This window comes from Myotis myotis, unplaced genomic scaffold (genome assembly GCF_014108235.1).
Source record: "Myotis myotis isolate mMyoMyo1 unplaced genomic scaffold, mMyoMyo1.p scaffold_m19_p_5, whole genome shotgun sequence".
Classification (NCBI taxonomy): Eukaryota; Metazoa; Chordata; class Mammalia; order Chiroptera; family Vespertilionidae; genus Myotis; species Myotis myotis.
Window position 1 is genome coordinate 109,604,220 of NW_023416357.1, and position 16,820 is coordinate 109,621,039.

Here is a 16,820-nt window from a genome sequence, read left to right on the forward strand (position 1 = left end):
TTTCCTTATAGAGACAGAAGTGTTATTTTTAACAGAGTTGCACTTGCTCTGTTTCTCTTACACCTGCTGGCCTAAGTGGGCTGTTTGATTGGCTGACAGTTCTTGAAGGCCCGGGGTTTGCTTTCGGCCTTTCTCACACACAGACGGTCCTCCATGTATTAGCTGAATGAATTATTTATTTATTTATTTATTTATTTATTTATTTATTTATTTTTTTGTCTTTACAGAGATTTGACTTTATTTTATTTTTTTTATTTGAATTTTTTTTTTTGCTTAAAGTATTACAAAGGGTATTACATATGTGTCCATTTTATCCCCCCGCCCTAGACAGTCCCCCAGCCTCCCCTATCCCCCAGTGTCTTATGTCCATTGGTTATGCTTATATGCATGCATACAAGTCCTTTAGTTGATCTCTTACCCCCCTACCTCCTGCCCCCCAAACCTCCCCGGCCTTCCCGCTGCAGTTTGACAATCTGTTTGAGGCAGCTCTGCCTCTGTATCTATTATTGTTCAAGAGTTTATAATGGTCTCTATTATCCATGAATGAGTGAGATCATGTGGTATTTTTCCTTCATTGACTGGCTTATTTCACTTAGCATAATGCTCTCCAGTTTCATCCATGACGTTGCAAATGGTAAGAGTTCCTTCCTTTTTAGAGCAGCATAGTATTCCATCGTGTAGATGTACCACAGTTTTCTAATCCATTCATCTACTGATGGGCACTTAGGCTGTTTCCAGATCTTAGCTAAGGTGAATTGTGCTGCTATGAACATAGGGGTGCATATATCCTTTCTGATATATTGGTGTTTCTGGTTTCTTGGGATATATTCCTAGAAGTGGGATCACAGGGTCAAATGGGAGTTCCATTTTCAGTTTTTTGAGGAAACACCATACTGTCTTCCATAGTGGCTGCACCAGTCTGCATTCCCACCAGCAGTGCACAAGTGTTCCTTTTTCTCCACATCCTCTCCAGCACTTGTTGTTTGTGGATTTGTTGATGATAGCCAGTCTGACAGGTGTGAGATGGTACCTCATTGTTGTTTTGATTTGCATCTCTCGGGTGATTAGTGACTTTGAGCATGTTTTCATATGTCTCTTGGCTTTCTGAATGTCCTCTTTTGAAAGGTGTCTATTTAGGTCCTTTGCCCATTTTTTGATTGGATTGTTTATCTTCCTTTTGTTAAGTTGTATGAGTTCCCTATAAATTTTGGAGATTAGGCCCTTATCAGATATGACATTGGCAAATATGTTATCCCACACAGTGGGTTTTCTCGTTGTTTTGTTGATGGTTTCTTTTGCTGTGCAGAAGCTTTTAATTTTGATGTAGTCCCATTTGTTCATTTTCTCTTTAGTTTCAAGTGCCCTAGGAGCTGTATCAGTGAAGAAATTGCTTCGGCATATGTCTGAGATTTTGTTGCCTTTGGATTCTTCTAGAATTTTTATGGTTTCCTGTTGTACATTTAAGTCCTTTATCCATTTTGAGTTTATTTTTGTGTATGGTGTAAGTTGGTGGTCTAGTTTCATTTTCTTGCATATATCTGTCCAATTTTCCCAACACCATTTATTGAAGAGACTATCTTGGCTCCATTGTATGTTCTTGCCTCCATTGTCAAATATTAATTGAGCATATTGGTTCGGGCCGATTTCTGGGCTCTCTATGCTATTCCATTGATCTATATGCCTATTCTTGTGCCAGTACCAGGCAGTTTTGAGAACAGTGGCTTTGTAATACAACTTGATATCTGGTATTGAGATCCCACCTACTTTGTTCTTTTTCAGGATTGCTGCAGCTATTCGGGGTCTTTTTTTATTCCAGATGAATTTTTGGAGAGTTCGTTCTAGATCTCTGAAGTATGCCGTTGGTATTTTAATGGGAAGTGCGTTGAATTTATAGATTGCTTTGGGTAGTATGGACATTTTAATGATGTTGATTCTACCAATCCATGAACACGGTATGTTCTTCCATCTGTTTATGTCTTCCTCTATATCTTTTTTCAATGTCCTGTAGTTTTCTGAGTAGAGGTCTTTTACCTCTTTAGTTAAGTTTATTCCTAGGTAGCTTAATTTTTTTTCGTGCGATGGTAAACGGGATTGTTTTTATAATCTCTCTTTCTGAAAGTTCACTATTGGTGTATAGATATGCCTCAGATTTCTTGGGGTTAATTTTGTATCCTGCTACATTGCCAAATTCATGTATTAAGTCTAATAGCTTTTTGATGGAGTCTCTAGGGTTTTGTATGTATAATATCATGTCGTCTGCAAATAAGAACAGTTTTACTTCCACTTTTCCAATTTGGATGCCTTTTATTTCTTCTTCTTGCCGAATTGCAATGGCTAACACTTCCAGTACTATGTTGAACAGGAGTGGTGAGAGGGGGCATCCCTGTCTTGTTCCTGTTCTTAGGGGAAATGGTGTTAGTTTTTGTCCATTGAGTCTGATGTTGGCTGTGGGCCTGTCATATATGGCTTTTATTATGTTGAGGTATGATCCTTCTACTCCCACCTTGCTGAGAGTTTTTATCAAAAATGGGTGTTGAATTTTGTCAAATGCTTTTTCTGCATCAATTGATATGACCATGTGGTTTTTTTCTTTCAATTTGTTTATGTGATGTATCACGTTTATTGATTCGCGGATATTGTACCATCCTTGCATCCCTGGGATAAATCCTACTTGGTCATGGTGTATGATCTTTCTGATGTACTGCTGGATCCGATTTGCTAAGATTTTGTTGAGGATTTTGGCATCTATGTTCACGAGGGATATTGGCCTGTAATTCTCTTTCATTGTGTTGTCTTTACCTGGTTTTGGTATTAGGGTGATGCTGGCTTCATAGAATGATCTTGGAAGTGTTCCTTTCTCTTGAATTTTTTGTAGTAGTCTGAGGAGGATAGGTTTTAGTTCTTCCTTGAATGTTTGGTAAAACTCCCCTGTGAAACCATCTGGTCCTGGGCTTTTGTTTGCTGGAAGCTTTTTGATGACTGCTTCAATTTCTTCCATAGTTATTGGCCTGTTGAGATTTTTAGATTCTTCCTGATTGAGTTTTGGAATGTTGTATTTTTCTAGGAATTTGTCCATTTCCTCCAGGTTGTCTAGTTTGTTGGAGTAGAGCTGTCCATAGTATATTTTAACAATCATTTGTATTTCTGTGGGGTCTGTTGTTATTTCGCCTCTATCTTTTCTGATTTTGTTTATTTGGGTCCTCTCTCTTTGCTTCTTGGTGAGTCTGGCTAGAGGTTTGTCAATCTTGTTTATCCTTTCAAAGAACCAGCTCTTGGTTTCATTGATTTTCTGTATTGTTTTTTTGGTCTCTATGTCATTTATTTCTGCTCTAATCTTTATTATCTCCTTCCTTCTGCTCACTCTGGGGTTTTCTTGTTGCTCTCTTTCTAATTCTTTGAGTTGTAGAGTTAGCTGATTTACTACCATTTTTTCTTGTTTTTTGAGATAGCCCTGTAGAGCTATAAACTTCCCTCTCAGGACTGCTTTCATTATGTCCCATAGGTTTTGGATTGTTGTGTTTTCATTCTCATTAGTTTCCAGGATGTTTTGAATTTCTTCTTTGATTTCATTGGTAACCCAATCAATATTTAATAGCATGCTATTCAGCTTCCAGGTGTTTGAGTATTTTGGGTTGTTTTTATTGTAGTTTATTTCTAATATTATGCCATCGTAGTCTGCGAAGACGCTTTTTATGATTTCAATCTTCTTGAATTTGGGGATACTTTGCTTGTGACCCAATATATGGTCTATTTTTGAATATGTGTCATGAGCACTTGAGTAGAATGTATTGTTGTGCCCAGATTTCATGATTCCCAAGAACCCACAGGGAGCCAGCGAGTCCTATGCAAAAGCAAAGAGTCATTCATTTCAAACCTAGGTTTGGCTCCCCTGCCACACTCACCGATGCAACGGTAAGCTCCAGTGGCTGAGAGAGAGAGAACTCTGTGTGGAGAGAGGTTTTATAGGGGTTTGGGGTAAGGGGAGGAGAAAGGACTGTGGGCCCTGCTGATTGGCCAGGCGCGAGTACACAGGATGTGGTCATAGTGATGGCGTGCACTTCCCTTGACTATCTTCCGGGAAGAAGCTTGCTGAGCACATGGCCAAGTTAAGATGAAGGGCATAGCCCTTACCCTGGGGCAAGGTGGAGGGCGTACTCCTCGCCCTTTCATGTATATTCTGTGGCACTGGGGTGAAGTGTTCTGAAGATGTCCATTAAGACCATCTGATCTAGTGAGTCATTTAGGATTGCTGTATCTTTGCTGATTGTTTGTCTAGAGGACTTATCCAGTGCTGTCAGTGGTGTATTAAAGTCCCCTACTATGATTGTATTGTTGTTGATCTCTCCTTTGATATCTTCCAGGAGTTTTTTTTATGAATTTGGGTGCTCCTGCATTGGGTGCATATATGTTTACCAGGGTTATATCTTCTTGTTGAATTGATCCCTTTAGTATTATGAAGTGGCCTTCCTTATCTCTTGTGATGGCCTTCACTTTGAGGTCTATTTTGTCCGATATAAGTATTGCTACCCCAGCTTTCTTTTCCTTTCCATTTGACTGAAAGATATTTTTCCATCCTTTCACTTTCAGTCTGTGTGAGTCCCTTCTAATGAGGTGGGTTTCTTGTAGACAGCAGATGTATGGGTCATGTTTTTTTATCCATTCAGCCACTCGATGTCTTTTGTTTGGAGCATTTAGTCCATTTACGTTTAAAGTTATTATTGAAAGGTACTTGTTTATAGCCATTTCTTTTTTTGTGTGGCTGTTTTCTTTCTGAGCTTTTTATTATTTTTATACCAGTCCCTTTAGCATTCCTTGCATTGCTGGCTTGGTGGTGATAAACACCCTTAGCCTTTTTTTTGTCTGTGAAGCTTCTTATTTCCCCTTCAAGTTTGAATGATAGCCTTGCTGGATAGAGTATTCTTGGATTCAGTCCTTTGCTTTGCATCACTTTGTAAATTTCCGTCCATTCTTTTCTGGCCTGATGTGTTTCTGTTCAGAAATCATTTGACAATCTAATGGGAGATCCCTTGTATGTAACTTTCCGTCTCTCTCTTGCAGCCTGTAAGATTCTCTCTTTGTCCTGAACATTTGCCATGGTAATTATGATGTGTCTTGGTGTGGGTCTTTTCGGGTTCACCTTGTTTGGGACTCTCTGGGCTTGTGTGACTTTTTTCTTCCCCACCTCAGGGAAGTTTTCTGATATTACATCTTCTAATAGATTTTCTAATCCTTGTTCATCCTTCTGTTGTTCTGGTACTCCTATTATTCGTATGTTGTTTCGTTTCATGTTGTCCCAAAGCTCCCTTAGGCTCTCCTCCTGTCTTTTAATTTTTTTCTCCAATTGCAGTACATTTTGGGTGTGTTTTGCTTCCTTGTCTTCTAATTCACTAATTCGGTCCTCCGCTTCTCCTAGTCTACTGTTGATACTTTCAATGGAGTTTTTCATTGCAGCTATATCACTCTTCATTTCTTCTTTGGTCTTACTTAAGTTGTTGATTTTTTCATCTGTTTCTTCTAGCTTCTTCCATATGTTATCGATTTTTTCATCTGTTTCTTCTTGCTTCTTGCAGAGGTTGTCGATTTTTTCTTCCATCTGGTTTATGCACTCTAGGACCCTTATTCTGAATTCTTTTTCTGTCATGTTGCATGCCTCTGTATTACTTAGCTGCTTTTCTGGAGAGTCCTCCTTCTCTTTCCTTTGGGGGTTTCTTTGTCTACCCATGTTTGATCTCACTGACATATCTAGACGTTGAGTCATTCAGTGGTTGCTCCCTTGGTGGCAGTGACTCCTTGGTCTGTCGTTGCTCTTCGGGCGGTTGCGGTAGCAGCTGCTCTTCAGTTGGCAGCATCTCCTCTGGTGGGTGCTGTTCACAGCTGAGGTGGCTCTTCTGGCTGGTGGGGCGAGGTTTCACATACAGCTGCTGTTCCTCAGCAGAGGGTGTGGTGCTCTGGAGGTTGCTGTAGCTTCGATCTGCTGCGTTAATTCAAAGGCACAAAATACAACACAACAAGGCACCACGTACCAGGCAGTATACACAAATATATTCACGATATTAATAACCCCAAATAAAGGTGACCACCTGAATTAACAGAATTAGGGGATAAGGAGGAAGGAAGGGAAAAAGATAAAAGAGAAAAAAGAAAAGAAAAGTAGGGACCAAAAAAAGGAGTACAAAAATGAAATTGGGAAAAAGGAGGGGGGAAAATAAAAGTGAGAAAAGAAAAGAAAAGAAAAAAAAAGAAAGAGAAAAAAGAAAAAAAAAAGAGCGAAAAGAGAGAATGAAGTGGAAGAGGGGAAGAGACTTTTAATATGAGGAGAATACTCCTATAGAACAGCCATTAATCCCAAGAGATTCCAGCAACAGCTCCCTGGAGATGAATGCAAACTAGAAACAACCAATAATATAATGATGAAAATAGAATGGAGAACACTAATCCCAAAATAAAATAAAGAGAAAATAAAATGGCACTTTAAAAAATGGTAAAATGGTAGCAGTAATAATACTGGTTAAAAATAAGAAGGTAGTAATTAAAAGGGTAAAATCAGGTGATGGAAAAAGAAGAAAAAAAGAAAAGAAAAAAAAGAAGAAGAAAAAAAATTGGTTTCTTAGTTAAAAGGTGAAAAAAGAAAAAAAAAATTGCAGTAGTGAAGGTTCTTCGGTTCTTCTATTCTTCAGTGTGGCTTGCCTTAGACCTGCCAGGTATTCAGGAGAGTGTTTGGTTTCCCTGAAATACACTGTTCCTCTGTGTTGTAAACCACAGTCCTTATTTTAAAGCAGGCCGCATTTGTTTCCCAGACTGCCTTATTTTGTGTTTAGCAAAGAGTCAGTTTGTGGGTCAGCCTCTGGGTGGCAGTGTTCTCGGGTTGGCCTCTGAGGCTATAGGGCCTCTCTGTCCAGTAGAAGTTCACTGCCCAGAGCTGGCTGCGTAATAGTTAGTTACTGGCGCTGTGTTGTTGCTGGGATTGAAAATCCCTTTATAGGCCAGACCCTGTTAACTCCCAGGGACTGATCAGGTTATTTTAGTCCTTGATCTCCTACAGGGTGGAATTTGGGTGTGGCTGTGCTCCTTGCCTGGGGGCTGAGGGAAGGAGTCTCACTCTCCGGAGAGAATGGCTGCCCCAGACCTGGGCTCAGGGATGTCTCAGCACTCAATTCGCTGCCACCTCTCCCGGCCCCCCTTCTCTCTTCAGTCTCTCCCCAGATTCCACTCCTCTGCACACTCTCCCTCTCTTCAGCACAGGTGAATGTCTGTATCCGAAATGTCCCATGAACAGGATTCAGTGAAAACAAACAAACAAACGCTGGCCGTGGAAACGGGGAAGGCTTGGTTTCTGTAAGCTTCTTCTCTTACCGGGACTGCCTGGTCTGGTCAGCTCTTCAGGCTGTCCCCTTTAGGCTCAGTCCTCTGTGATCACAGAACCCAGCTCTCAATTCCCCCGGCGGCGCCAGGAATCCCGCGGTTCTCCTTTCCCCCATCAGGGGCTGTGCCTGTCCCAAGGGACGCGGCTGTCTGCCACGCGGTCTCCCGCCAACTCTCTGGGCTCAGAGGTCTGGCAAACTTTCCTGCCCAAAACCCTGGTTTTTTTACCTTTCCAGGGGAGTTCTGCTCTTCCCGGCTGCAAACCGTCTCACCAGCTGAGCAATTTCGCCAATTCGGGTGGATGCTATTAGTTTCAGCTGCTCACTCCATTTGCTCCGGGACACGACCTGGGACACGTCTGCCTATATCGCCGCCATCTTCCCTTCTCCTCCCATTTATGTTTAAGGTTATTATTGATAGGTACTTGTTTGTCACCATTTTTATTCTTTATGCCTGTTTTCCTTCTTCCCATTCTATTTATTTTTTTTACAGCAGCCCCTTTAGCATTTCAGGCATTGCTGGTTTGGTGGTAATGAACTCACTTAGCCCTTTTTGTCTGTTAAGCTCCTGAATTCACCTTCAATTTTGAATGATAGCCTTGCTGCGTATAGTATTCTTGGCTTCAGTCCCTTGCCTTGCATCACTGTATATTTCATTCCATTCCCTTCTGGCCTGATGTGTTTCTGTTGAGAAGTCAGTTGATAGTCTAATCGAAGATCGCTTGTAAGTAATTTTCTCTCTGGCAGCCTTTAAGATTCTTACTTTGTCCTTGATATTTGCCAATTTAATTATAATGTATCTTGGTGTCGGTCTTTTTGGTTTCATCTTGTTTGGGACTCTGTGTGCTTCTTAGGCTTGTGTGGCTTTTTTTCTTCCCAATATCAGGGAAGTTTTCTGTCATTATTTCTTCAAACCGGTTTCCTACTCTTTGCTCCACTTCCTCCCCTTCTGACACCCCTATTATGTGGATGGGTTTTTTTGTTCGTTTGTTCGTTTGTTTGTTTGTTTCATGTTGTCCCAAAGCTCCCTTAGGCTCTCCTCCTGCTTTTTAAGTATTTTTTCTATTTGCTGCAGTGCTTGGGTGGTTTATACTACCTTGTCTTTTTGTATGTTTAAATTTTCTCTTCATAAAAAGGACACCAGTCAGATTGAATTGGGACCCACCCTAACTTCTTCATTTTAACTTGAATTTGAAATGCCAATAATAACTATTTGAAAGCCCCAACTTTAAATATAGTTACATTTTTGAAGAACTGGTCTTTAGAACTTAAACATATGAAATTTGGGGAATATAATTTAGCTCATAAAATTATTATGGCCCTGGCTGGGTGGCTCAATCAGATGAAGTGTCATCCCATACACCAAAAGATTGCGGTTTTGATTTCTGGTCAGGACACATAACTAGTTTGGGGGTTTAATATTCGGTTGGGGTGCATACGGGAAGTAATCCCTTGATGTTTCTGTTTCATTTCTCTCTCTCTCTCTCTCTCTCTCTCTCTCTCTCTCTCTCTCTCCCATCTCTCTATCTCTTCCTTCCTCTCTCTCTAAAATCAATAAGCATATCCTTGGGTGAGGATAAAAAATTATTATAAATTCCAAAGATTTTCTTTCACATGCCTCTTGATTAAAATGTACACACATTTCAGTGTGTTTTCTAAGATAATGAGCAAAGATAATTTATCAGCAGAGTTAAGTTTATGATATAATTTGAGAGTAGCAAACTTCCACAGTGTACCTAAAATAAAGAAGCTCTCAAAAAAATCTTTATTTAACACTCACCAGCAGTAGGCAGCAGGCAATGAAGAATATGGTGAGATCCCACAGTAAAGCAGAAAGCCAGTATGCAAGGACATAGACCCCACTCAGAAACTGGATGAGCTTTGCCTTAGTGATTCTCTCAGTCACTGTCAGGAGACAAAAGCCACTGACCAAAAGAGCCATCCCAAAATGTATATTTATGGCCACCTGGTCTCCTTCTGACAACCTAGAAAATTAGGAACAAAAGTAGGTGTATTAAAAAATCAACAGCAGAAAATATAAATTTCCATCAATTGCTATTTTAATCATACAGATATCATCAACATTGTATGAAAGCATCTACACTAATAAAAGACAAAGATGCTAATTGGCCATACCTTCGTTATGTCCTAAGCCACACCCACCAGCCAATCAGAGCAACTATATGCAAATTAACCCAACCAACATGGCGGCCGGAAGCCACTGAGCTGGAGCAAACAGGAGGCTTGGTTGCCGGGCGATGGAGGAAGCCAAGGTTCTCGCCTGCCCTGAGCCAGCTGTGGCCTTTGTTCATGGCAACAAAGTTTCAATTATAGAAGACAAATAAATCCCAGATACCTGCTTCCAGCCAGCCTCCACTGGGATCTTGGGTGGCTGGGGGTTGTGGCCAGCCTGAAAACAGCCATCATCCCCTCACCCAGGCTGGCCACACCCTCATGGGGTGTGGGTCCCTGCTGGGGGGCTTAGCCAGGCTGAAAACGGCCCTCAGCCCCTCACCCAGGCTGGCCAGACACCCCATCAGGACCCCCCACCCTGCAGGGACTGTGGCCAGCCTGCAAATGGCCCTCAGCCCCTCACCCAGGATGGCCAGGCACCCCAGTGGGGACCCCCACCCTGAAGGGGCTGTGGCCAGCCTGCAAATAGCCATCAGCCCCTCACCCAGGCTGGCCATGAACTCCTATATAATAAAAGGGTAATATGCAAATTGACCCTAATAGCAGAATGACCGGGAATGACTGGTCACTATGACACACACTGACCACCAGGGGGCAGATGCTCAATGCAGGAGCTGGCCCTGGTGGTCAGTGCACTCCCACAGGGGGAGCTCTGCTCAGCCACAAGGCAGGCTGATGGCTGCCAGTACAGCGGTGGTGGCGGGAGCCTCTCCCGCCTCCTCAGCAACACTAAGGATGTCCAACTGCAGCTTAGGCCTGCTCCCTGCTGGCAAGTGGACATCTCCTGAGGGCTCCCGGGCTGCCAGAGAGATGTCTGACTGCCAGCTTAGGCCCAATTCTCTGGGGAGCAGGCCTAAGCCAGCAAGTGGACATCCCCCGAGGGGTCCCAGACTGTGAGAGGGTATAGGCCGGGCTGAGGGACCGCCCCCCCCCCCACGAGTGCACAAATTTTTGTGCACCGGGCCTCTAGTTTAAGTATAAAATTCTATTCTAATAAAAAGAAAAACATACATTGAGCTGTATTTCTGATAAGTAGAGGTTGGCTGAGGTTTATTGAAGACTGTTATGGAAGCATCGGGGCCAGAAGTTGACATGAAAAGAATATTGTCCAGCATTGCCAGTGACAGGGCTGGTGAATGATATGCTTGATTGTTGAACAGACCAGTAAATGTTATTTTATCTTTCTTCACCTCAATGGAAAATGCAACAATGCATAAGTGAATACAATCTTCATTTTCCATCAAATATTTTAGTAGGTCACCTAGTATGAGGACACAATATTGGTCAGTTTGTCCAAAACACAATATATATTCGGGAAGAACAACAACTAATTTTACTTGGTTATTATCCTTTTCAGTTTCTGATAATAATTATTTCAAACATTTTCTATTCTCCTTAAGCACTTCACTGCCCATAATCTAAATTCCTACTTCACTGAGAAAACACAGGTGACCTGGTATAGACTCTTTATACTTGCTTACATGTCTTAACTTTATCTATGATTACTTTCAGTTATAGATTTTATTGCTTATCTTACAGCAGACAAAAACTTCCCATGAGAAAATGGATAAAAGAAATGAGAAATCACCTATTTTAAGGTATCATATATCTAGGAAAGCAATAAACATTTGGGGTCCAAGACCTTGGAAAGAATGAAATGCATTCATTCTATGTGCCTTTTCCTTTTGAGGCATTTTAGATCTGTTAATGGTAGTGGTGTCTTGTGGTAAATCCTTTAGTCCTCAATAGAGCTCATGAAGAGCTATAGCTTAGGAGTAAGACAGTAAGAAATAGACCAGTCCTCATAACAATTTCAATCTAGTATCAAATCACTTAAATCCCTGATTGGATTTACACCTGTCCTTAATCTTATTGGCCATCAGAAAGTAAACCTCTTGCTGAAACCGGTTTGGCTCAGTGGATAGAGCGTCGGCCTGCAGACTCAAGGGTCCCAGGTTCGATTCCGGTCAAGGGCATGTACCTGGGTTGCGGGCACATCCCCAGTGATAGATGTGCAGGAGGCAGCTGATCGATGTTTCTCTCTCATCGATGTTTCTAACTCTCTATCTCTCTCCCTTCCTCTCTGTAAAAAATTAATAAAATATATTTAAAAAAAGAAAGAAAGAAAGTAAACCTCTCAGGAGAATATAACCTCATGCAAATTATTTATAACCTTAATACACAATATCTGGTATTCAATAAGAAAATTTCTAGGTATACCAAAAACAGAACCAAGAAAAAGCACAAATAAGAGAAGCAGAGCCACAGGTAAAGTAGGCATTAGAGATAAAGAATTCAAAAGAGAACTAGAGTCCATAGAATAAATAAATGTTGATGTTAGAATTGAAAAACACATATTAATTACAATGAAGAAAGATAGGTTGATTCAAAAAAAAATTAGCCAATCGCACAATACAAAAAAAAAAAAGAAGCAGAAGCAGAATGGAAAATAAGAGTGAAAACATTAATTAACAATATTCTCAATGACATGGGAAATCACTATAGATATTCACATATCAAAAGAATAATAAAGTAATACTATGCACAACTCTACACACATAACTCTGACAGTTTAGATGGAATGGCCTACTTTCTCAAAACATAAACTATTGCTTACCTCACCCAATATAATAGAGACTAATGAATAATTACTAAGGAAACTTAATTTACAAATTAAAAAATTTCCCCCAAATGAATATCCAGGTCTGGATGGTGTTTTCTTTCTTTCTTTCTCTCTTTCTTTCTCTCTTTCTTTCTTTCTTTCTTTCTTTCTTTCTTTCTTTCTTTCTTCCTTTCTTTTATATGATGGCAAGATTTTACTTTGACTTAAAGGGTATTAGTACACCCTCAGGGATGTGGAAGGTGGGCAGGCTCTAAAGCACTGCCAGGTCCAGATGTTTTAACTAGAGAATTCTAAAAAATATTTAAGGAAAAATAAACACTAATTATAGACAATATGTTTCAGGAAACAGAGAAGGAGGGAACATTTATCAATTTATTTTATGAAGCTAGTAATACCCTGATAGAAAAACCATACAAAAGAAGTACAAAACCTAAAATACAGACCAATATCTTTCATGAATATAGGTGTAAATCTCCTTGAAAATATTAGCAAAAATTATTAAGCAACATAAAAAAAGAATAAAACACCATGACCAAGTGGGGTCTACTTTAGAAATGCAAGGCTGGTTCCATATTTAAAGTCAATCAATGTCATCCACCGTATTAATAGGCTGAAGAATAAAAATTACATAATAATATCAATCTATGCAGAAAAAAACATTTGAAAAAACTCAGTACTCAACTCATGATAAGAATATGGGAATATTGTTGAAGTTCCTTAACTTTATACAGAACATCTATATAATCCCTACTGCTAGCATTACACTTAATGGTGAAAAACTATATACTTTCCCCCTGAGACTGGGAACAAGGAAAGAATGTCCACTCTCATCACTCTGATTCAACATCGTGCTTGAGATTCTGTCCAGTGCAATAAAGCATGAAGAGAAAAAACAGGCATATAGACCATAAATAAAGAAATAATACTATTAATTGCAGATGACATAACTGTCTATCTAGAAAAATCTCAAGGAATCAACAAAAAATTCTAGCTTTAATAAGTGAGTTCACCAAGGTTGCAGGATGCAAGATAAACATATAAACCAATTGCTTTCTATACACTAGAATAAATATATGGACACAAAAATTAAAAATACAATGCCATTTAAGTCTGTTCAAAAAAAAGGAAATAGTTAGCTATAAATATAATAAAATGTGCACAGGATTCATTGATGAAAAGTACACCACACTGATGAAAGAAATTTAAAAGATCTAATTCAATGGAGACATATATTATGTGCATGGATTGGAAAACCCATGTTCATTCTCCCAAACTGATATAATCCAACTCTTATAAAAATTCCCACAAATTATTTTATAGGTATGGACAAGGTTATTTTAAAATCTGTATGGAAAAATCAAAGGAACTAAAAACCTTTGAAAAACAGGAATAAAGTAGGAATAATAGTCTACCATATTTTAAGCACACTATTGGTGAATTAACAGATACATAGATTAATGAGTAGAATAGAGAACCCAAAAATAGACCCACACATGCCCCATTCATTTTGGATAAAGGTATAAAAATATTAAATGGATATCATCACTCAACAAATGTTGCTGGAACACAAAAACTTAACCTTGATGCACATCTTATACATTATACTAAAATTAATGTGAAATGGATGATAAACCTAAATATAAAATATAAAATTATAAAAATTTTAGAAAACTATAAACGTTTTTATGAGAAAAGTCTTCATTATTTAGGGCTATGCAGAAATTCAGACTTGACACAAAATACACAATCCATAAAAGAAAAATTTAACAAATTGGACTTCATCAAAATAAAACTTTTTTCTGGAAAACCAATTAAGATGATGAAAATACAGTTGACAGTATAAGAGGAAACATATAAAGATCCCCCATAACTCAACAGTAAAAGAAAACACCATCAATTTTAAAAGAAGCAAAAGAGCCCTGGCGGTGTGGCTCAGTTGGTTGAGTGTTGCCGCGTGCACTGAAAGGCCATCAGTTTCATTCCCCGTCAGGGAACATGGAGAGGTTTCCGGTTCAGTTCCTGGTTGGGGTATGTACAGTAGGTAGCCAATCATTGTTTCTCTCTCACATCTGTTTCCCTCTCTCTCCCTCTTCCTCCCTCTCTCTCTAAAATCAATAAAAACATATTTTTTAAAAGGAGCAAAAAACATGAACACATATTTCAGATGAAAAATAAACACATGAAAAAGATGTGCACATTAGGAAAAAGCAAATTAAAACAACAATGAAATATCACTACATACCTACCAGGATGGCTAAAATAAAAATAATGACATGAATGGTGGAAAAGATGCGGGAGATGGAAGAATAGCTTGGGGGCCACCATTCTATTCTGTAAGGGAGTCATGTGATACATTGCATTCTGACCAGATCTCGAATAACAAAACAAAATTCATGCTTAATTTCATGGTACTTTGGCACTTTTATTTACTGGAAGGGACAAGTGTCATGTAGGCAACTCACAGCTAAAATGCCAATAATAATTAACATTTTGAGGCCAGTAACCTTAAAGAGTGCATTTCTTGATTCTGAGCTGCCTCTATAAAATTAGTGACTAACAGGAAAAGAATGGAGAGGAAGCCACATATACAGTTAAGACCTTTCTTTACAAAACCAGATCTTCATCTAAGAACAAACTTTTTCTTGATGAGCCTTACCTTGCACTTCCTTAAGTGTGTGGTTGTCAGGCTCTAGCATACTTTTAAGATGTTTTAAGAAAATCAGAGTCAAATTAGAATTCCCAGAAATTGATAAAGGCACAATGGTTTGACCATATTGACTCAAACTCATTAGTCTGGCCGTATCATCATTACTATGTGTAAACGTAACAGTCTCTGAGAGAAGGATAAGTGATCCTAGAAGTGCCAGTATCTGCAGCAAAATGAGTTTCCAGTGGCGCCAATTGAATATTGCCCTCTTTATGAACATGGCACAGAACTGCTGGTGGTAGAGGGAACACTGAAGAAAGGAGAAACAGAACATTACAATATTTATAGACCTAAACAGGCCACTCACATTGAAATTAAACATGAACACTGGAATTTTATGGTAGAGATACATAGTTTCTACATACTTGGAATAGAATTCAAACATAGTATGATAATGCACAAGAGTATGTGCATCCTTTTGTCTATATAAAACAGGGGTCAGCACAATCACACCCATTCATTTCTGCATTGTCTATGGTTGCTTTTTGCCACAATGACAGGGCTGAGTAGTTGCAACAGAGACCATATGGCCCACAAAGCCTTATATATTTATCATCTCCTTACATAAAGTTTTCTAACTTTTGCTATAAGGATTAACTAAGATATTTACGTTCTGGCTTTTGATATAGCATACTTAAAAGTCTCAACAAGATGATTTTCCTCAGTCTTCTTATAGTCAAGAAAACCAAAGTGTTTTATAGGAGGAATGGATAATTAGGAGAATAAAAGAAATGCTTGGCAACTCAAACAAACTTACCACACTGAGAATCATAGTGATTAAATAGAAATTCCTTATGTAATATCAATTACCATTGCAAAAAATTTAAAATATTGTGCATGCTTGATTATTAAGAATTATGCTCACTCCAGCTCATTCTAGCTTCAATGAACTAACAAATTTCTGGATTATCGACTTGAAAAAACAAAAGAATTCTAAAACAGAAAACAAATACAACTGAGAAGTAACTATTAAGATCTTTATCTAGAACACATTCCTCTGCATTGAGAAATTAATTAGACCATGGTACAGGGTGCTCCATATCTGGTTGGCTCTGCAATGCTTGCGAATTCCACACTCTTTTTGTCCAAGTATTTCAAAATGTATCTCTTGTGCCCCAACCAAATACATATCAGTTTTCCTTAAAGGTCCTTACCCCAGTATTAAACATAACAGCAGGTCTTCCATTCACAGTAGACAAATCTGCTCCCTCATTTCTTGACATATTCCTATTCTGGTTCTTGACTGACACTTCACTCATCTGAGAGAGAGGCTGAGGTGGGGTAGATACAATGTCTGTTTGTGTCTCTTCCATATTACTGACCCTACATTTAAAAAGTACAAAATATTACATTTCGACTTTATCCCAATACATCTTGTTTGGAGAATGAGTCACAACACCCAACTTAGAAGACTCCCTGGTTTGCTTGCTGACTGGTAGGAGCACTATATGAAAGCAATATGGTAGAGCAAGTGGTTCCCCAGCACCAGTCACATGACTGCTGCCAGACCATGGGAAGCTAGAAAAACAAGGGCAACACAATGTTTCATTAAGTGGAACTCATTCAAGTTAAAGATTAAGGTTTAACTCCTACGTTGAGAAAGTTAAAATATCTATCTATCATCTATCTATCTATCTATCTATCTATCTATCTATCTATCTATCTATCTATCTATCTATCTATCTATCTATCTATCTATCTATCTATCTATCTAAAAGCCTAAGCAACTGAATGACAAACGATCGGTCGCTATGGCGTGCACTGACCACCAGGAGGCAGATGCTCAATGCAGGAGCTGCTTCCTGGTGGTCAGTGCACTCCCACAACAACCTGCCTTGGCCGGCCAACCTCCCCTGAACCCTCCCTGCCCCAGCCGGCCAACCTCCCATGGCCCCTCCCCCCAGCTGCAGGCCAACTTCCTGCGGCCCCTCCCCCT

The 16,820-nt window shown here is 39.4% G+C and overlaps 1 protein-coding gene across 1 annotated transcript in view; it reads right to left on the reverse strand.

The window, feature by feature from the left end:
• Positions 1 to 16,820, reverse strand: part of LOC118656596 (ATP-binding cassette sub-family A member 3-like) — a 231,346-nt gene that overhangs the window by 106,110 nt on the left and 108,416 nt on the right. The window contains exons 14-17 of the mRNA XM_036310024.1: positions 16,039 to 16,207; positions 14,834 to 15,134; positions 10,566 to 10,815; positions 9,142 to 9,346 (exon numbers count right to left, since the gene is read on the reverse strand). Coding sequence (XP_036165917.1) covers positions 9,142 to 9,346; positions 10,566 to 10,815; positions 14,834 to 15,134; positions 16,039 to 16,207 — 925 coding nt within the window. The remainder of the gene's footprint in view (positions 1 to 9,141; positions 9,347 to 10,565; positions 10,816 to 14,833; positions 15,135 to 16,038; positions 16,208 to 16,820) is intronic.